This window comes from Meles meles, chromosome 20 (genome assembly GCF_922984935.1).
Source record: "Meles meles chromosome 20, mMelMel3.1 paternal haplotype, whole genome shotgun sequence".
Taxonomy (NCBI): Eukaryota; Metazoa; Chordata; class Mammalia; order Carnivora; family Mustelidae; genus Meles; species Meles meles.
The window spans coordinates 51,790,663-51,813,259 of record NC_060085.1 but is presented as its reverse complement, the minus strand read 5'-3'; the positions used below and the strand labels follow the sequence as shown (position 1 = coordinate 51,813,259).

At 38.2% G+C, this 22,597-nt stretch overlaps 1 protein-coding gene across 1 annotated transcript in view; it reads left to right on the top strand.

Moving 5' to 3' along the window:
- The first annotated feature begins 235 nt into the window (after window positions 1-235).
- The window catches only part of RAD18 (RAD18 E3 ubiquitin protein ligase), a 103,862-nt gene continuing 81,500 nt past the window's right edge, over window positions 236-22,597 (top strand). The window contains exons 1-3 of the mRNA XM_045991230.1: window positions 236-341; window positions 7,016-7,097; window positions 21,151-21,212. Of these exons, the coding sequence (XP_045847186.1) occupies window positions 291-341; window positions 7,016-7,097; window positions 21,151-21,212 (195 nt within the window). The 5' untranslated portion in view covers window positions 236-290. The remainder of the gene's footprint in view (window positions 342-7,015; window positions 7,098-21,150; window positions 21,213-22,597) is intronic.

The following is a 22,597-nucleotide window of genomic DNA, read 5'->3' as shown; positions in this document are numbered from 1 at the left end:
TTCCTAACAGTCAACAGGCATTGATTTAACGAGGGTTTGCTGCAAAACCTAGCGTGGGCTTTTTAAACCACTTACATGCCTTAAGACGCGAAGGGGCAACGTGGCGCGTGCGCAGTGGGAGCGACTTTGCCCGGCTCCACCCTTGTACTATAACTCCCAGCAGGCTCCGCACACGCCTCAGGCGCGTCGCTGACTGTTGACGTAACGCCGTAGCGCGGGGAATTTCGAGTAGCGGCGGAGCGCGGGAGGCCAGTGGGTTCGGGAACCCCTCACCCTACCTAGAACAGACCATGGACTCCCTAGTCGAGCCTCGGTGGCCTCCAGGTTTGGCAGTCATGAAGGTGAGTGCTCTGGGGAGGTCGGGAGCACTCGGTTGTCCGCAGGAGGCCAGTCCCGCTGTGAGAAGGAGAAAGGCGGAGACGCGAGCTGCGAGCTGGGCCAGGGTAGCCGGTTCTGCTCTGCCACATACCGACGTGGTAGATGGGCCTCAGTTTCCTCCTGCTGAGAAGTGACAGGGTCAGGCCTCGGTCCCTTGTGGTAAACTTAGGTTGGCCGTCTTATGGAACCGGGTATTAAGCGGTTCAGCCACAACAGTGAAAATGACCTCGAGAAAAATAGTGACTCTAAACGGTGAAAACGACAGTAACAACTAACCCTTTCTGAGGGCCTGCTACTTGTCAAGCATGTGTAAACTCTCGCAGTACATTAGTTCAGAATTTCCCATTTCTTTTACTTTCTTTCATTTCTTCTAATTACCTAGTGCTGGTTGGTCCTGACTTCTCCCTGACGTGTCCTAACTCGTAACAGTCGTGCATCTCTTAAACAAGGAGATCAGGGCTCAGGCTTAGCACTAGAGCCTTTCATTGCATTTACATTTCATTCTATTATTTCATTGTATTTCATTATATTATTTCACTTAAATAACATGGTGGTTTTGGCAAGGTATTCCAGTTCCATTTACAGTAGCAGTGAACCTTGTGTGCTTGATCAAGAAGAGCAGACACATTTTGCTGTACTAGCTAAGAATCAGTTACTTGGTTTTTCTTCTTGCTCTGTAATTATGTATTTTTCTGACTGGGTGCAAGATCACTTTCGAGTTCTAGTCCTCAGTTTGGTAAATTTGAGGATTATGGTATCAGTTATAAGACTGACTTTGAGGATTAAGGGAAGGGACTTGGGGAAGGTTAAAGTATAAGGCCTTTCTTCTTGCCACCACCAGTGTCATCTACAGTGCCTGGGGACTTGAAATGGCCCAATGGTGAAAAGCTGACAAGGATCTAGGAAGGATGTGGTTTGGAGTTGTGGTGGCCTTGGCATCAAGGTACTTCAGAGAACATAGATTTGAGTTCCAGTGGTCTTAGGTTAAATCTGGTCTCTGGCTCTTATTTAACTGTGCGATCTTGAGTGTGTTACTTAACCTCTCTGAGCCTACCTTTCCTCAACTGTAAAGTGGAGACAAAAATAAACAGTTTATAGGGTTGGTTAAATGAGCTGATGTGTGTGCATAGGAATTCTATCTGGCTTATTCACGGTGCTTAACACAATGTCTAGCACATAGGGCATGCTTCAAGATTATTTGCTAATTGGTTGAAGGTTCTAAGTATCTGGAAGGTAGTAAGCATTCAGTTAATATGTCTTTATTATTATAATCAATAGCACTTTAACATGTGTTGTTTCTCCCCCCCCCCCCTTTTTTATTTGTTATTGTGAAGATTGAATTGCATAAAGGAAGTAAAAGCTTTGTAGCTTGTAAAGGTTCTTGCTTTGTAGATTTAAGCCTAATTTACCACAACTTTCAGAGTTCTTTAGAGGCAGGTTCCATGTCTTCTACGGATTTGATGTCTCACCACTGCACTGAATACAGGGTTCAGCACCTGAGAGTGTTCAGTGATGGAGTTGATTGAAGCCATATTAGAATCATGGTGGAAAGCCAGCCCCCTCCAGTATTTTCTTTTCTATTTTTCTAGTAGCTCTTTATTTTATTTTAATTGTTTGTACCTATTAGTACTGTTTATTTTGCCCATTGCCCCTGCCCCAGCCTCCTCAGCAACCACCATTTCTCTGTATTTAAGAGTCTGTTTTTTGTTTGTTCGTTTTTTAGATACTGCCTGAAAGTGAAATCATATGGTATTTGTCTTTCTGTCAGACTTACTTCACTTGGCGTACATAATACCCCCCAGCTTCATCCGTGTTGTCACAAATGGCAAGATCTTATTCTTTTTTAGGGTTGAGTAATATTACATTGTATATGTATCTTGGCTGTTGTGAATAATGGTGCAGTAAACCTAGGGGTACATATGTCTTTTCAAATTGGTGTTCTCATTTTCTTTGGGAAATACCTTGTAGTGGAATTACTGGGTCATATAATATTTGTTTTTAATTTTTTTAAGAAACTCCATAGTGTTTTCCATAGTGGTTGCACCAATTTATATTCCTACTGACAGTGCAGGAGGGTTCCCTTTTCTCCATATTCTCACCAACACCTGTTATTTCTTTTCTTTTCCTTTTTTCTTTTTTGGTACTATTCATTCTGACTGGTGTGAGATGATATCTCATGGTGGTTTTGATTTGCATTTCCCTGATGATTATGATTTTGAGCATCGTTTCATGTGTCTATTGGCCATTTGTATGTCTTTTTTGGGAAAAATGTCTATTCAGGTCCTCTGCCCATTTTTTAATGAGATTATTTGGGGGGTTTTTTGGTGTTGAGTTGTGTAAGTGCTTTCTGTATTTTAGATATTGATCCCTCATTGGATATATCATTTGCATTGAATGCATCTCTCCCATTCATTGGGTTGCTTTTTTGTTTTGTTGATGGTTTCTTTTGCTGTGCAAAGCCTTTTATTTTGGAGTAGTCCCAATAGTTAATGTTTGCTTTTGTTTCCCTTGTCTGAGGAGATGTAGCTATAATAAATATGTTCCTCAGGTGATGTCCAAGAGATTACTGCCTATTTCCTTTTAGTAGTTTTGTGGTTTTAGGACTCATATTTAAGTCTTTGATCCGTTTTGAATTTATTTTGTGTATGGTATAAGAAAGTGGTCTAGTTTCATTCTTTTGCGTGTAGCTGTCCAGTTTTCCCAACACCATTTGTTGAAGAGACTGTCTGTTCCCCTTCCTGTATTCTTGCCCCCTTTGTTGTAAATTGACTGTGTAAGTGTGGGTCTATATGTGGGCTTTCTATCCTGTTCCATTGATCTATGTATTTTAATCCCTTTGTTATGTATTTGTAAATTTCTCATCTAGTTTTTCTTGAACTTTTTCTAGGGACAAGGAATTAGCTGCTCCCAGAAGTAGCTCTGTTCAAAATTCTTTCTTATACTGCATGGAAACTTGATTCCAAATCCATGGTTGTTAACATAGGAACCATGGAAAGACTTTTGTATCCAGAATTATTTATAAGATTTTTGTTTGTGTGTGTTTTTCTGAACAGAGACTTCTAGTTTTTATTCATATGTTTAAGGGGATCTGTGACCCAAAAAACTCAAGAACCTTTCCTCTAGTTATTAAGTCTTTTCACTCATTCCCTACTTTCACCTCCCACTTTCGCCTCTTCTAAGTTGAAGTCCTAGAGGCTCCACTTGAATGCTCTCTATTTAGTGGAGTGCATGTTATGGTCTTGAAATGGCATGACTAGAAGTTTGTATAAGAATGATATAGTTCTGGGGGCGCCTAGGTGGGCTCAGTCGGTTAAGCCTTTACCTTTGGCTCAGGTCATGGTCTGGGGGTCCTGGGATCAAGTCCTACACTGGGCTCCCTGCTCAGCGGAGAGTCTGCTTCTCCTTCTCTCTCTGCTCACCCTCTCCTCATGTTCTCTCTCTCTCTCTCTCTCTCAAATAAATAAATAAATAAATCTTAAAAAAAAAAAAAAAGAACGTTATAGCTCGGGGCGCCTGGGTGGCTCAGATGGTTAAGCATCTGCCTTCCCTCAGGTCTTGATCCCATGGGCCTGGGATCGAGCCCTATATCAGCCTCCCTGCTCAGTGCAGAGCCTGCTTTTCCCTATCCTTCTGCCATTCCCTCCACTTGTGCTCTCTGGCTCTGTCTATCTCTCTGTCAAGTAAATAAATAAAATCTTAAAAAAAGAAAAGACATCATCTTTGGCTGCACTGAAGAGAAAAGAGAATGTTACAGCTCACCTGATGCAGTGTCACCTTCCACAGATCTTGCTCCGTATGTGTCAGCACCTCTCCTCCAGAGAGGATGGTTGTACAGAACAAAAGCACAATAGAGATGCCAGGACTCTGGCTTCCAGCCCCACCTCTGCTCTTAATTGATACCCAACACATCCTCTAGCTTTTTGTGTCAGTGGTGGCTTACCATCCAAAATAATGGAAGATTTTGGCCTTTTCATGTTTATTTCCCTGGTTTTATAGTAGCAGGAGTTTCTGGTTTTGACGGATAATAAATGGATATGTGTATATAGTAGAAAAAATTAAAATTCAGATTAAGATAAAGGAGAAAATGAAAGTTGCCCATCACTCTGTCATCTGGAGGTAACCATGTTTTAATGTTTTCTCTGTTCAATGTGCGTGTATGATGTGTATATGCATTTAAAATTTGGGATCACTTTGGAATTGACTTCTTGGGTTTAATTCACCCACTTATAACATGGTAGTCTTCATCTGTAAAACGGGGATATTGATGCTATAGACTTCATAAGATTGTTAGGCAGATTAAACTGTATAGTTCTATTGTAATGCATTATTGTAGATTTGTTCTCTGATTTTTTAAAAGTTTCCATTATAATAACACTTTCCCATGGCATTAATTATTCTTTGAAAGTATGTGTGTGTGTGTGTGTGTGTGTGTGTGTGTGTTTAAGATTTTATTTATTTGTTTGACAGAGAGAGAGAGTGAGCACCCAAGCAGGGGAAATGGCAGGCAGACGGGGAGAGAGAAGCAGACTCCCTGCTAGCAGGGAGCCCAATGTGGGACTGGATCCGAGGACCCGGGGATTATAACCCGAGCTGAAGGCAGTCCCTTAACCAACTGAGCCACGCAGTCACCCGAAAGTGTGTGTGTGTGTTTTTTTAATGGCTACATAATATTTCATCATATAGACTGTTGGTGACATTAGTCTTTTTTTGTTTGTATTTTTAAAATTTAAGAAATACACTCATGGTTAAAAAAATACAAAACAAAAAGTAAAAGTCTCCCTCCCAATCTGTCCCTTATCCAGTTTTCTGAACTCCTGTTACTATTATTTATTACTTTACTGTGTATCTTTTCAGAATTTCTTTATAGGTATACAAGGTAAAAATATAATATGTTTTTATTCCATCCTCTTTTTTTTTTTTTTTTAACTAGGACTCTGCATTTCTTTCTTATTTTTTTAATAAACATATAATGTATTTTTATCCCCAGGGGTACAGGTCTGTGAATCGCCAGGTTTACACACTTCACAGCACTCACGATAGCACATACCCTCCCCAATGTCCATAACCCCCTCCCCCATCCTCTTTTTTTAACGAATGGTAGCATACCTTACCTCTTCTTAAAAAATTTCATTTTAAAGATTTTATTCATTTATTAGAGAGAGAGAGCATGCACCTGTTTGGGTTAGAGGGCCAGAGGGAGAGGGGGAAGCAGGCTGCTTGCTGTGCAGAGAGCCCAACGAGGGGCTTGATCCCAGGACCCTGGGAGCATGACCTAGCCAAAGGCAGACACTTAATGGACTGAGCCACCCAGGCGTCCCTACCTGACTTCTTTTTTGCACTTGTTTTGGCACTCTTTCCATATTGGTACAGGAGTGAGTTCCTCCTCCTCCTTCTTTTTTTTTTTCCTCTTAAAAACTGCTCGGGGGGCGCCTGGGTGGCTCAGTGGATTAAGCCGCTGCCTTCGGCTCAGGTCATGATATCAGGGTCCTGGGATCGAGCCCCGCATCGGGCTCTCTGCTCTGCAGGGAGCCTGCTTCCTCCTCTCTCTCTGTCTGCCTCTCTGCCTACTTGTGACCTCTCTCTCTCTGTCAAATAAATAAATAAAATCTTTAAAAAAAAAAAAGAAAAAAACTGCTCGGTATTCTTATTGGATAGAATAACATCTTATTTTAAATGATTTAAACGATTTTGCATTGTGAGAATAGATCCTTTCCTTTCTATTTGGATTGCATTCCAGGCTGACACACAGACTTTCCAGATTGACCATGTCTTTACCTTCTTCTGCCTCTGCTGGCTACAGCTCTTTCCAGGGCCCCCTCAGTTGGCTCTACCCTGTAGTAACTAACATGTGGTACTGTGCAGAGAGCACTGGACTGACTGCCTGCAGGGAGACAGGAAGTTTAGTCCTGGCTTGACTCATACCCCATGTTTGTGTGTGCTTCTTCATTTGTGAAGTAAAGGTTTTAACTAGATACTTTCTCATGTTTGGCTTTAGTATTCTTTGATTTTGTTCTTAACCTGTGTGGTGAATGGTTATTGGTATCTTTCCCCCAACAGTGAGTGTGGGCCAGGGAATGGGGTCTGAAGTAGAAGAAGCTTGGAGTAAGAGCTGGAAACACGTGAGAAATGGAACAGGAGGGCAGTGACCATTTTGTAAAGGGTTGACAGTATGGAGCAGGAATTTGTACACTGTCAGCTTTATCTGTTGAAGGCTTTTTCAGTAACTTGACATTTGAATGTTTAAGTCATATTGGGAAGGTTTCTCTTGATTTGTCAAGATTCCTTGCAGTTTATGTGGAGTTAATTTTGAGTTTGTGTTTGACAAAAGAGTATTCTTTTTTTTTTTTTAAGATTTTATTTATTCATTTGACAGACAGAGATCACAAGTAGGCAGAGAGGCAGACAGAGAGAGAAGGGAGGGGGAAGCAGAGAGCCCGATGTGGGGCTCGATCCCAGGACCCTGGGATCATGACCTGAGCTGTAGGCAGGGGCTTTAACCCACTGAGCCACCCAGGCACCCTGACAAAAGAATATTCTTAAATTGGTTTTTTTCTTAGGGTGTGGAGAAAGAGTTCTATGGCAGGCATTCCAGTCTTGGTATTTTTCTGATAGATATATATGTATCTTTGCCTTTCAGACAATAGATGATTTGCTGCGGTGTGGAATTTGCTTTGAATATTTCAACATTGCAATGATGATTCCTCAATGTTCACATAACTGTAAGTATGCCTTGTCTCTCTGAGTTAGTAAAAATATGATTTTTACATAAGGTAGTGTTAATTTAACACCCCGGGTGAGTGCATGTATTTGTTTCTCACCTTTAGCTCTTCTGTCTTGAAGTTTTCAGATGATATTTTCTGTTGCCTTACTCTTGGGTATATATTTTTTTAAAGCAGAAAATTACTGTATTTCAATATGCAGCTTCTGTACAAACAGAAAGTAAAACATCATTGTAAAATGTTGGTTAGAAAACATGGTATTTCATTTGCATTGTATGGCAAATGGTTGACATCCTTAATCATAAACGATCTCTTAGAAACCAGGAACAAAGACACTAATATTCCAAGGGAGATGAAAGAAAAAAAAAATTGCGAGGAAAGTGAAATAACAAATGAGTAGAAAGGTTTAAGGATATATGAAGATGTTTGAACTAAACAATAACAAAAGAAAAGCAGTCTTTGTAATGTCATATTGTTAAAGATTAAAACACTGACATTTAATGTTTGTACTGTTTTAGAGAAAGTCTCATAAACAAACAATAAGGGACAAGATTGATGACAATCTATACAATTTTGGGGAAACCTCTGCTTTTGACTCAAAATGTAAATTTTGGATATCCTTAATTCCAATGAAGTGGAACTACTGGGACTACTTCAACAAATTAGGTGGAGAAATTAAAAATAATTTATATATAAGCGTGTTCACTGCATAGAAAATTTGTAGCTGATATATGGGCCCATAAGAATACTTGCATATCACTTTATTTATCTGTACACCCCAAACAGATATGCAAAAAACTCCACTGACAGATAATATTGGGCAGTAGAATTAGGAAGGGAAAAAAATCATTTAAGAAGTGAAAATACTATTGTTCACAAATTCCTGTGTCCTTGGAAATCTGGAAAAAGATAATTTTTTATGAACCAATTTTAAATTTACCCTGTGATAAGTGGAAATGATAAATCTCTGCACTTAAGACTTATGGCAACACTGAAATGAAGCCTTGCAATGACACCGTCCTGAGCTTCTGTGTAATATAACATGTCCATCATTCAAGCTCCCAAGATTTCATCCAGTGTCAACAACGAATGCAATCAGCATGTCTGGTTATAATTCTCTCTAGTGACACCCCTCAGGTAACTTTCAAACATGAGCTTTCCCAGTACAGTTTTTTGATCTGTGAGGAACATCCACTCCAGCATATTAAAGAGGAGTATCTGTACATTATGAAGATTGTCTTTTGGGTTTGAAGATGGTGGTAGAAGCGATAGCATCAATTTCCTATTTAGTCATCACACTCATTTCGCCAAGGGGTGTTTCTGGGACCAGAGATGAAATTGAAGAACCAGAGATGGAAGGTGGAGTAATATTGCTAGCAGAGGTCTGGTGGCACTATTTCTTGCTATTACAAGCAAAGTTGGCAAAAGTGTGTTTTCCTAGATCTGTCATCTGCTGTGGTTCCCAGTTAAGACTTAAGAATTAAGGAAGTCCACAGGACAGGGAGTGTTCCTGATGTCAGCTGTCCTCAGGCTGTGTGCAGATGTCTTCCTTTCTTGTTCTTCTCAGATCGCATCTTCTCCCATATTCTTTTCTTGGGTTCCCTCTTAGATATTTTTATGCCTCTTGTAACATTATGGCAATAAAGATCTTGGTCACTGTATGTGGTTATTTATTTGCCTAGTACTTTTAGATGTTAAATTTCAGAATTTTTGTTTTGTAACAGGTTAACACTTAGTTCAGTCATGTAGTTCTTAACATGAATATATAATTCAAAGTTTGAAAACATATTCAAAATTTAAAAATCCCAGTGGGAAATCTACCAGTAAGGGGTATTACAGGTAATTTATCACTTACCTTGCTGTGTGAGGCTGGAAAGACTCTTAAATTGAACTTTGCTTGTACTTAGCTTTACGAGTCTATCATTTTTTTTTTTTTTTTATTCTGTAGCTTAAGGTATTTAACACGTAGTGGTGAGCCTGTCATTGTCATTGTTTAGGAGCTATTTTCATCTGCGTTAGAAGATTAAACAAAAAAAAAAAAAGGAAAAATCAAGGTAGGCTTAAAAATTATTTTGGTGTATGGTAGTAGCTTTGGTAAGAAGTTTCTATAGCAGGGGACGCCTGGGTGGCTCAGTTGGCTGCCTTTGGCTCAGGTCATGATCCTGGTGTCCTGATCAAGTCCCACATCGGGCTCCTTGCTCAGCGGGGAGCCTGCTTTTCCCTCTGCCTCTGCCTGCCTCTCTCTCTGCCTGTGCTCACTCTCTCTGACAAATAAATAAATAAAATCTTAAAAAAAAAAAAAAAGGAAATTTCTATAGCAAAGACCTAAGAGGGTGGTGGTGGTAGCAACATGGGCATTAGGGGTATACTTAGGCTTGACTCTTGAGTCCCCAGCTTACAGCTGGTTGAATTTGCAAATGTTAACATTTCTTCAAATGTAAAAATTTGATGAATAATTTCCACTTTAGAAGATGATTGTGAAGATTAAATGTGCAGAACTCAGTGTCTGGCATGTTGTAGGCCCTTAATAATTGTTAGTTTCTTTCTAGGTTAGATTCACATTAGTAAAGATAAGTTTAGGGGATTGTTTTGAAATGTGTATTAAAATGATTTTTATTTAGATGTAATTTACATATAATAAAACACATCCATTTTAAATGCACAGTAAAGTATACAAGTATCAGTGAATTTTGACAAAGGTATATACCATGTAACCAGTACAGTTAAGATATAGTACATTTCAATTCCATGATAGAGTACTGCTCATCTTAGTCACTATAGCCTCAGGCAATAATGTGTGTATCTGTTTCTGGACTCTTTTCTGTTCTTTTGTTCTCTGTGTTTATCCCTGTGCCAATACCACGCTGTCTTAATTATTGTAGCTTTGTACTACCTCTTGATGTTAGACATTTTAAGGCCTTCCCCCTTTTTTTTTTTTAAAGATTTTATTTATTTATTTTGGCAGACAGAGATCACAAGTAGGCAGAGAGGCAGGCAGAGAGAGAGGAGGAAGCAGGCTCCCTGCTGAGCAGAGAGCCCGATGCCGGGCTTGATCCAGGACCCTGGGATCATGACCTGAGCCGAAGGCAGAGGCTTTAACCCACTGAGCCACCCAGGTGCCTCCATTTTGTTTTTCTTTATCTTATTTGGACTTTTTAGGATCTTTGCATTTTATATGCATTTTCATATAAATTTTAGAATCATATTGTCAGTTTCTACAAAAAAACCTGCTGGTATGTACATTGGGATTGTTCTGAATTTAGAGATCAATCTGGGTAGAAATGATTTCTTAACAATGTTGAGTCTTCAATATATGAACTTGGTATATTCCTCCATTTTATAGTTTTAATTTCTCTCAACTGTATGGTTTAGCTTTCATTGCACAGGCTATGAACATAGAAATACAATTTTTTAATTGACTTTTTATCTTGTGATCTTGGTAAATTCACTTTTTAATTCCAGCATCTTTTTTTGTTGATTCCTTCAGAATTTTTACATATACAATCACGTTATCTGTGAATAAAAACGCCTTTATTTCTTACTTTCTAATCTCCGTGCCTCGTATTTTTTTCTTGTTTTACAGAGGCTAGTACTTCTAGTACAATTATAAGTAGAAGTGATGTGAGCGGACATCCTTTTCTTAGTCCTAATTTATGGGGACATCATTTAGTTTTTTAAATATTGTGTTAGAGTGTTATTATATTCATGATACCTTTTCATAAATTTATCAAGTTGAGGCAGTTCCTTTCTTAATTAGCTGAGATGTTTTTTTTTTTTAAATCATAAATGTGTGTTGAATTTTGTCAAGTATGTTTTCTGCATCTATGGAGATGCTCATGATTTCTTCCTTCATAATGTTACAGAATTGCTTTTTGTTTGCTAAAACAACCTTTTATTCCTTTCATTAAATTTACCTATTTATTCTTAGTGGTTGAGTTTATTGGCACAGAATAGCCACATGTGGCTAGTAGCTTCTGTGTTAAACTGTGCAGATACATTTCTGTTATTGCAGGAAGTTAAAGTAATTATTGATAAGGCTGGATTTACATATACTCCCATTCTGTGTTTTATTTGTCCATCTATTCTTTGCTCTCCTTCTGCCTTTTTAAGAAATAGTTGAACATTTTTTAAGTTAATTTTCCACAGTTGCCTTACTAGCTTTGCTTCTCTGTTTCATTATTTTAGTGGTAGTTTAAAATATTCCTCTTTAACTTAATACAACTTCCTTTCAAACAGTATCATGCTACCTGAATAGTGTAGAACTGTTACAGATGTGTACTTCTGCCCTCTTCCTGTCATCTTATTGTCATTCATTTTATGTGTACATATATTATAGACACTAAAGTACATTGTTTCTATATTTGCTTTAGACACCCATTATCTTTTAAACAAATTAAAAATTTTTTTTTGGTTTAACCCACATATTTATCATTTCTGATACTCTCCTTTGTATATATCAACGTTAACTTCTGGTATCATTTTTGTACTCTTCTCTACTTTTCTTGTAGTATATATATATAGGCTGCTACAGAATTCTCAGCTTTTGTTTGTCTGAAAAAGTTACTTCATCCCCCTTTGAAAGATTTTTTTTTTTTTGGAAGATGTTTTCAATGGGTATAAATTCAGGGTTAATGTTTTTTCCCTTTCAGAATGTGATTCTGACTTTACTGGTTTAGGATGAAACCAGGTGTGATCTTTTTATTTATAGCTTTCTGTGTATAATGTGCCTTTTTTCCCTGGCTGCTTTTCTTTCTTTCTTTCTTTCTTTTTTTTTTTTTTAAGATTTTATTTATTTATTTGACAGAGAGAGAGTACAAGTAGGCAGAGAGGCAGGCAGAGAGAGAGGGGGGAAGCAGGTTCCCAGGAGAACCCGATGCGGGACTGGATCCCAGGACCCCGAGATCACGACCCGAGCCAAAGGCAGAGGCTTAACCCACTGAGCCACCCAGGTGCCCCATGGCTGCTTTTCATATTTTCTTTTTTATCACTGGTTTTCAGAAATTTGTAATATGCTTTAGTTTGGTTTACTTTGTATTTGTTCTGTTTGGGGTTCCTGAGCTTTGGGTTTATATTTGGAAAGATTTTAGCCATTGTTTCTTTTGAGTATTTTTCTGTTCATATATCCATCCCAAGCTCCAGTATTGACTCCAATTAAATTTTTTTAGATCTTAACTATTTTTACTTTACTGCTTGATATTTATCTACAGACATTGAGACTCTTTCCTTTTTTCTTTTTCTGTTTTGGTCTCCACCCCTATTCCCCACACTCACCCTGCCTTTCTGTGCTTAGTTTTGGATAATTCTTTTGCTATGCCTTCAGGTCTATCCACTTTTTATTCTGTAGTATCTAAGCTGTTAGTCTGAAATTTTCATTTCAGATATTATATTGATTGTTTCTAGAAATTTCATTTAAAAAATATTTTCCATTTCTTTTCTCATTAGGTTTATGTGTGTGTTTTAAGCTTCGAGCATACTGAACATACTTCTAATAGTGAGTTTAACCTCCCTATCTGCTAATCCATTATCTGTGTCATTTCTAAGTCTGTTTCTGTTGACTGATTTTTTTTTAACCTTTCTTGTGTATAAATCATATTTTCTTATTTCTTTGCATGACTGGTAATTTTTGATTAGATGCTTGCCATTATAGTGTTTACCTTTCTGATTGGGTAGTTTTATTGTATAACTTACTGGAGTGTCAGGCTGTGTTGTGGCAGGTGGGTGAGTTACTTGTGGATTAGACTGATTCTGTCAAGTTTTGTTTTTAAGTTTTGTTGGTGTGGATTTAGAGTAGCCTTTTCTATAGGGCTGGGTTTTTTTGTGGGGGGGGGTGCTGAGGGATTGGTAAAAAACACATAACAAGAAATTTACCATATTAACAAATTATTGCATGTATAGTATGGTTAACTATATGTCCATTGCTATGTAAGAAATCTTTAGAACTTTTTTATTCTGTGTGACTGAAATTTTATATCCATTGCACAGAAACTCCTCATTTCTCCTTACCTAAGTCCTGGCAACAACCATTCCTTTTTCTTCTTTTATGAATTTGACTAGATATTTCATATAAATGGAATTATGTAGTATTTGTCTGTTTGTGATTGCTTTTTTCACTTAGCTTAATGTCCTCAAGATTCATCCATGAGGTCGCATGTGGCAGGATTTCCTTCTTTTTAAAGGCTGAATAATATTCCATTGTATGTATGTATCACATTTTCTTTATCCATTCAATTGTTGGTGACTCTGGGGTTGCTCCCACCTTTTGGCTATTGTGAATGATGCTGCTTTGAACATGGTAGTGCAGGTATTTGTTTGAGATCCTTTTTTCATTTCTTTTGGATAAATACCCAGAGGGGGATTGTTGGCTCATATGGTAATTCTCTTTTTAATTTTTTGAGAAACCACCATACTGTTTTCCATAGTGACTGTACCATTTTACATTTCCATCAACAGTGTACAAGTGTTCTAATTTCTCTATAGTGTTACCAACTTTATTTTCTGCTTTTTTAAAAAATTGGCTATCCTAACAGATGTGAAGTGGTATCTCATTATGGTTTTGATTTGCATTTCCTGGATGATTAGTGATGTTGAACATCTTTTCATATACTTGTTGGCTGGCTGTATGTCTTTGGAGAAATGTCTATTCAGATGCTTTGCCCTTTTCAAATCTTGTTTTGGGGTATTTTTGTTGTTGAGTTATAGGTGTTCCTTGTATATTTTGGATATTAACTCCTTTTCAGGTATATGGTTTACAGATATTTTCTCTTATTTCATAGGTTTTTTTTTTTTTTTTTACTTTGTTCATTGTTTCCTTTGCAGAAGCTTTTTTTTTAATTTAAATTTTTTTTTTTTTTTTTTTTTTTTTTACATATAATATATTATTTGCCTCATGGGTACATGTCTGTGAATCATCAGGCTTACACATTTCACAGCACTCACCATAGTACATACCCTCCCCAATGTCCATTACCCAACCACCTTATCCCTACCTGCCTGCCTCCCAGCAACCCTTAGTTTGTTTTGTGAGATGGAGAGTCTCTTATGGTTTGTCTCCCTCCCAATCCCATCTTATTTCATTTTTTCCTTCCCTACTCCCCACAACTCCCCGCCCTGCCTCTCAAATTGCTCATATCAGAGAGATCATATAATTGTCTTTCTGATTTATTTCACTCAGCATAATACCCTCTAGTTCCATCCATGTCGTTGCAAATGGCAAGATTTCATTTCTTTTGATGGCTGCATAGTATTCCATTGTGTGTGTGTGTGTGTGTGTGTGTATGTGTGTATGTGTGTCTGTCTGTCTGTCTGTGTGTCTGTCTGTCTGTCTTTATCCATTCATCTGTTGATAGACATCTAGGTTCTTTCCATAGTTTGGCTATTGCGGACATTGTTGCTATAAACATTTGGGTGCACATGTCCCTTCAGATCACTACATTTGTATCTTTAGGGTAAATACCCAGTAGTGTGATTGCTGGGTCATAGGGTAGCTCTATTTTCAACTTTTTGAGGAACCTCCATGCTGTTTTCCAGAGTAGCTGCACCAGCTTGCATTCCCACCAACAGTGTAGGAGGGTTCCCCTTTCTCTGCATCCTCACCAACATCTCTCGTTTCCTGACTTGTTAATTTTATTTGCAGAAGTTTTTTAATTTGATGAAGTCCCACTATTTTCACCTTTTTTTTTTTTTTTTTTTTGCCAGGGTCTTTGTTATCATATCTAGGAAATCATTCCCAAGGATAATGTTATGAGGCTTTTTCCCTTTGTTTTCTACTAAGAGATTTATAGTTTCAAATCTTCATTCTTTTGCATGTGGAAATATAGTTTTTCCACCAGCATTTGTTGAAGAGACTGCTCTTTACCCACTGTGTACCCTTGGTGCCCTTGTCAAAGACCATTTGACTGTGTATGTGTGGGACAGCCTCTTTCTCTCTGGTACTCTGCCCTAGAAATTCTAGCTACCTCGATTGCCCTGCATTCTAATCTTTGCTGCTTCACCTAGCAAGACTGATGGGCTGCTTGGCTCTTCTCCATGTACTGTGGTCATGAAAATGCCTCCAGACAAAGGTTGGGCTGTGATAGAACTTTCTCATTTCTGCCATTGTCCGAAGTCTGAAAATAGTTGTGTTTCATATATCCCTCCAGTGTTTTAGTTGTTTATGGAAGGATCATAGTTCTGGACGCTGTTACTTTCTCATGGACAGGGATGGGCTTCCCTTCTGTAGATGAAAGACTACTTTTTATGAATTCAGTGAACTCTACTTAGCTGAACAAATTAGGCTGTACTTCCATTCTTTTTTTTTCTTCCATTGTTTGTTTCTTTGTCACTTACAGTTGTCACTGATGTCATTTTTTATTTAAGAGGAAATCAGTGGAGGGTACTTTCAGTAATTATTTTATGAGCACTTATTTTTCATATTGTACCTCTCATGATTTGATAGGCCTTTGCTGCTAAACACATTTGGTACAGTTCCTGCAAGACCAGAGGTTGCTCTGTGGTCTGTAGTATTGTTTTAATGACACAAAAGCCCACAGAACTTAATAGGAACTAGGTAGGGCAATCATGTTCTGCTGTTGTTCTGGATCGACTAGAATTGGTGACCCAAATACTGTGTTTTTCTTCTTTTATATTCTTATGAGGCAGCACTGTGAGCAAGATGGGAGAAGAGTGATAGCTGCACATACGGGTGGGACATACAGTTATGCAGAACTGCATGTATGGGAATGCTGGAGTGCTGCTTGTCGGGAGGGATGGTTCTCTCTTAGCAGCTAGCTGGTCATTTAACCCTAGAACTGGAGGCAGAGACCAGCTTTCTCAGCTTTCCAGGACCTATTCCTTTCAAACCAGCAACTAGATTTTCTTATTTTAACTGGACACTTGAGAACTATTTTTGAAATGGTTCTTTTTCTCATACAAGCTTTAAGAGCACACACAAAAATAATTGGTTTAACTTTTAGAAATTTGCTTTTTACTGTTAGGATGCTAGGCTCTTTTGATATTTGAAAAGCTAGCCCCTGGCTGTATCCTGTTTGAGATTAGAAATGCTTCCTTCCCCAAGGCTTGGGTGTTTCTGTGAACATCCTTTTCTTTAAAGATTTTTTTTTTAAAAGATTTATTTATTAGAGAGAGAGAGAGGATGTGAGCTGGGGAGGGGCAGAGGGAGAGGGAAAGAAACTCAACTAACTCCCTGTGAGCTTGGAGCCTGACGTGGGGCTTGATCCCACAATTCTGCAGTCATGACCTGAGCCAAAATCAACAGTCTGATACTTAACCAACTGAGCCACCCAGGCGCCACTGAAGCTACCCATTACATCACTGTTTTATTCTACCCTCCTCCACCATGTCCACAGAATTAGAGCTCATAGTTGGATTTTGGGAGGAAAAATAGACTTCACAGGTGATTTAAATAAAGCCACTGAGGAATACATAGTCCAGAGATCTTCAACAGCTCTGACTTTGATTGGAATATCATAGTTGCTCACTAGAGAATGCATTGTGCTGGTCTGCAGTTCACCAGTACATACTTGGTAGTAAACTAGTAGACTGAAAATAAGCCAAGAGCTTGATCTACTTTGGGCCTGTGTCTGGTTCTCTTTATGTGAAACAAAACACATACAAGATTATGCAGAAGAGAAAGCAGTAGTCTCATTATGCATACTCTGTACATGTGATCCTGTTAGTGAAATAATACTTATTTGTATTATATAGGTATATATAATAAATGTTTTATAAACAAATTGTATATGTTTTAAATAATTAATAGGTTAAGAGCATGAGCTCTGGTACTTGCCTTTGCCACCTATTTCCTTTGTGATCTTGGTTGAATTGGGTGAACCCTGAACTGCATTTTACTTATTGTAAAATAGGACTGATATTAGTACCAGCCTCAGGATTGTTGTAAGGATCAAAAGAGTTAATACATAAAACATGCTTAAAACAAAACACATAGTAAGTGCACAGTGTTACATTAAACCACATGAAATTGCCAGTATTTGGTCTTTTTTTGATTTACTGAAAAATGACAACTTTATATAGTTAAATGTAGTAGCAAAAAAAACATGCTAGTTAAAAAAAATAATTGTTGTTCAATCAGAATCACATATTATGGATGCAATTTACTGGCCCAAATGCATTGAATCCATATGACTGGGGGTAGGGCCTGGGAAATTAAATTAAAACCACCAAAAATCTTTCCCAGGTGATTCAGATAAGTAGCTGGGTTTGGGAATTCTTGATTTACAGCATTGCTTAGGAGATTTTTTTATACTGTGAAGGGAATAACACTGATAGTCAAGAGAATGAATCTGGGGAGAAATTTTCCTCAGAATGAATCATACCTCATGTTTCAGTTATATCTGATTTAGGTGATATTTTGGACTTTATAGACTTTAGAGTCAGTGCTGGAATGAATTAAAGACTTTTGGGACTGGTGGTATGGAATGAATGCATTTTGCAACAGGAGAAGGGCATGGATTTTCAGGAGCAGAATGCTGTGGACTGAACTGTGTCCCTCCCAGAATTCATAAGCCCTAATCCCTAGTGTATTTGGGAGTATTTGGGAGTTATTTAGGTTTAGTTGTGGCCATGAATGTGGGGCCCTGATGAGGGAATTAGTGCCCTTAAAAGAAGAGACAGATGGGACACCTGGGTGGCTCAGTTGGTTAAGCAGCTGCCTTCAGCTCAGGTCATGATCCCAGCGTCCTGGGATCGAGTCCCACATCGGGCTCTGTGCTTGGCGGGGAGCCTGCTTCTCTCTCTGTCTCTGCCTGCCACTCTGTCTGCCTGTGCTCACTCTCACTCTCTCTCTCTCTGACAAATAAATAAATAAAATATTAAAAAAAAAAAAAAAGAAGAGACAGATATAGCTTGTTCTCTCCCCCCTGCCAAGAGAGGACACTGTGAGTAGGCAGCCATCTACAAGCCAAGAAAAGAATCCTCACCACAAACGGATCATATTGGCATCTTGATATCGAACTTCTAGCCTCCAGAACTGTGAGAAAATAAATTTATTTTCTTTAAGGCACCAGCATACGGTATATTATTGTGGCAGCCAGAGCAGATTACATCTAATTTCTCCCTCTAGTACTTTGTATCATTGATGTCATTCATTCCATTTATACATAAGCACACATAAGAATGAAAACATGTGTGTATGTTTATATATATGTGAATATAATAAATATATGAAGAAACTGAAGACACTGTTACCTGTTAGATCAATTAAGAATAAGAAAAATAAAAGTTTTTACTCCACCTATATTTATTCCTTCTCCAGTGCTTTTCCTTTGTTTATATAGATCTAGGTTTCTGACTTGTTTTCCTTCTCTCTGAAGAACTTTTTTTTTTTTTTAAAGATTTTATTTATTTATTTGACAGGCAGAGATCACAAGTAGGCAGAGAGGTGGACAGAGAGAGAGAGAGAGAGGAAGGGAAGCAGGCTCCCTGCTGAGCAGAGAGCCTGATGTGGGGCTCGATCCCAGGACCCTAGGATCATGACCTGAGCCGAAGGCAGAGGCTTTAACCCACTGAGCCACCCAGGCGCCCCTCTGAAGAACATTTTAAAAGATTTCTTGTGATGCAGGTCTACTGGGAGCAAAGTCCTCCATTTTCACTTGTCCGAGCAGGTCTGTTTCTCTTTTACTTTTAAAGGATTATTTCACAGGACATAGAATTCTAGGTTTGTGGTGGGTCTTTCCTTTCCTTAAATCTTCTTGCTTGCATGGTTTCTGAGAAGTTGGATTTAATTCTTTTCTTTGGTTATAGCTAAGGTGTCCCCCCCTCCCCCAGCTTCTTTTCAAGATTATTTTCTTTATCTTTGATTTTTTGCACTCAAATATGATATACCAGGTTGTAGGGTTTTGTGAGTTTTTTTGGCATTTTTCCTGCTTAGTGTTCTCTTAGCTTCCTGGATCTCTGGTTTGCTTTCTGACTGTTTGGGGGAATTCTCAGTCATTATTGCTTCAAATATTTGTTCTTTTCCCCATCTTTCTTCTCCTTTTGGTATTGCTATTGCGTGTATATCACACCTTGTATAATGTCCTGCTACAAAATGTTCTTAAATATTGTTCTGTTTTTTTCCAATCTTTTTCTTTTCACTTTTGTAGTTTCTATTGAGATATTCTCAAGTGCAGTGATTTTTCCCTAAGCTGTGTCCAGTCTACTGATACCATCAAAGGTATTCGTCATTCTGTTTGCAGTGTTTTTCATCTCTAGCATTTCTTTTTGATTCTTTCTTAGAATTCCCATCTCTCTGCTTACATTACCCATCTGTTCTTCCATGTCGTCAACTTTGTCCAGTTGTTCTAAATTCCTGGTTTTTAAATTCCAGCTTTTGTGCCATATTTGGCTATGACTCTGATGAGTGCAGTTTCTTCAAGCTGTGTCTTGCTTTTTAATATGCCTTGTAGTTTTTTCCTAATAACCAGTCATGATGTACTAGGGAAATGGAACTGTAATAAATAGACCTTTATAAAGTAACATGGCTATGAGATGTCAGAAGTGCCGTGTTCTGTAGTTCTATGATTGTATCTATCATTTAATGAGCCTGTGCCCTGGACTGTGAACTTCATAACAAACTTCAAGTTTGTTCTTCCCCTTGGTGGTACAGGATGAGTAGAGGTAGCTGGAGTTGCTAATACCCCCAGAGACTTGGGTCGGGTAAAGTTTCTCTTGAGGGCAGGCCTTGTTAAGAAGAACAGAGTGCTCTAATGTATTGCAGAATGATTACTTCCCCCTTCCCCCTGCAGAAGGACCATGGGATTTTTCAGGTTGTCACTTTGAGTACCAGGTAGAACTCTTGCAGCTGAAATTCATGTATGTGTGGGCCTATGCTATATCTTGGATCCCCTGGAGTTTTTAACTCTCAGACTCCACCCTGCTTCCAGTGATTTGCCAATTACAATTCAAGTTTTCCTGCCCCAGCACTGGTTCTAGCAGAGGCTTTGTCTCTGGTTCTTGTGGAGGTTTCTCCTCCGGTAAGTTCTGATTCTCTGTGTCCAGCCTTTCTGACTCTCTAATTTCAGAGCAACAGCTTGTCCGGTAACCTCACTTCTCTGATGGAGCTAGGAAGAGCTGATTTTTCAGTCTTTTTACTTGTTATTAGATGGAGATGGGGTGATGACTTTCTAACTCCTTACCTGTAAACCGGAATTTCCCCTTTATTTATCTTTGCTTCCCCACAAAACTTAACCCATTGCCTATTTTATCTTCTCTTTTAATGTGTTCTTTCATTTTTCTTCCTGGATGCTTTTGCTGAGGCTGCCAGGACTTGTTCATTTCCTGGTTATCTACAACCAAAATCATACTGTCTCCTCCTCTTTAACTAAACTGAATCCTTTCTAGTGAGGCCCCTTCACTAAGCTGAATTTGGACTGATAGCAAATTAGCTACCATTAAGGGAGCATTCTATTTAGTCACATTTTCCCCCCCTTTGGGAGATCATTTTATACTGCCTTGGGTGTGAAGAATTTAGTTAATGACACTTTCCTGCTTAAATCCTTAGGATTTATTACAATGAATGGTACTGAAATTACCTCACTACTTTGTTAGCTTCTTGAGGTCAAGAACCTTCCCACATATATTTTTCTTTTCTGAGTGCTTGCCACAAAGTACTTGTTATATGTGGGATGTTCAACATCATTTATAGAGTTAGGATGTAGAAACCCCTAATTGATAACTTAGATATATATTATTTTTTAACGTGTGTATATCTTATTTCAAAATTTATATTTTAGAATGTTAGGCATAGGGATATCTGACATGTATATACAGTATCCATCCCAGGTCTTACACGTATGTTTCCTACATTTTATGGAGTTGTGATATCCTAGGGACTCACAATTATTATTATTTGATATCTTTCCCTGTCCTAAAAATGCTGCTTTATCACTTTTGCAAGTATGCATAGGTAGAGTAGAGGTGTTAGAATTTTTAGATTATAATGATATGCCTTAGGTGATGGAAATGTTCTAGGGCTTAAATCAGATTTTGTTAGAAGTCAGATTCCTATGTTATTAATCTAGCTTAACTAATTTATTATGTTGCATTTGTTTTTTTGCAGACTGTTCTCTTTGTATAAGAAAATTCCTGTCCTATAAAACACAATGTCCAACTTGTTGTGTGGTAAGTTTTTCTTTCCTGTTTTTTTCTTGTAAACTTAATTGATTGGTGCAAATTTCTGTATCATGTATATGCAAAAGCTCAAGGGAAGAGGTATAATTATTGAATTAAGCTACCTAAAAGACATTTTCAGAAAGAACCTCTAAAATACATAAATAGAGACCGGGGCTTTGTTCAATTTTTCATAAAGATTTCAAAACCTAAATGTATTTTAGGAAGTAGAAACTAATTCTCAGATCAGAATGTAGCACTTTTAAGTCTTATGATCTATGTTTAATGGCTTCTCATGTTTTATAATTTTTCACCCTGGGTAGAAAATCTGATGGTAGAATTATTCATTTGCATAGGGTTGGTATTTACGTATTTGTGTGGAAGCCAAAGATTCATGGCCATAGGGTTGAGCCCAGCCTAACTGGTTCCTTACTTCCTTTTTTTTTTCTTCTTCTTTTTTAAAAAAGATTTTATTTGTTTGTTTATTTTAGTAAAAGAAAGAGAGAGGGAGTGAGGGAGGGGGGAAGGAGCAGAGGGAGGAGGAGAGAAACTCAAGCAAACTCCACAGTGAACAAGGAGCCTGACCTAGGGCTGGGTTTCACAATCCTGAGATCATGACCTGAGCTGAAATCAAGAGTCAGGCGCTTAACTGTCTGAGCCACCCAGGTGCCTCATAACGGTCCCTTACTTCTTTCCCAAATTAGACCTTCATGGAAAACAGTAGGAAATTTGATGTTAGAGTTTCTGAAGCATTTCAAGTAGGCAAAAAGGTAGGTAAAAAGGGCAAGTAAACATAAATAGGAATAAAGAAAAACGAAGAGGCAGTGAGGTCTAATAGAAAGGATACTGGGACTAATGGAAGGGTTTGGGTTCTAGTTTGGTGCCTCTGGTAGGTACATGGTATTAAGATGTCGTTCAACTTCTCTGAACTATTTCCCTACATTAGAAATGATGCGGTTTGGCTCCCAAGTTTAATCTCTTTACAAGATGGTGTCTTGCCATATCCAAGATGATATGAAGGAGATGAACGGAATACCATTCATGCCAAATAACTACGAATCTGTCATTTTTCTGTTGCATTCCTCAACACCAACCTTGTTTTTACCTTTCTTACAGCACCTAATGCCTCTCCCTTTGCAGTCACTTAAAAGAGCATCTCTGTTCTGTTTTTTCAGGAGAAATTTTTTGGAATGGTATCTTGAATAACGATTCTTGCTCATGTTAGGTTTTATCTTAGTTGGTACAGAGTGTAAACGATTTTATCAGAGGCTGTGGAGAGCTTTTATCAGACTTTCAGTCAGCAGATGCTGATTCACTGTTTTAAAATTCCATATTAGTATGAGATAAATGAACTTTATTTTGAGGCTTTCCTGGAAGACTTAGTGGGATGGGGAGTC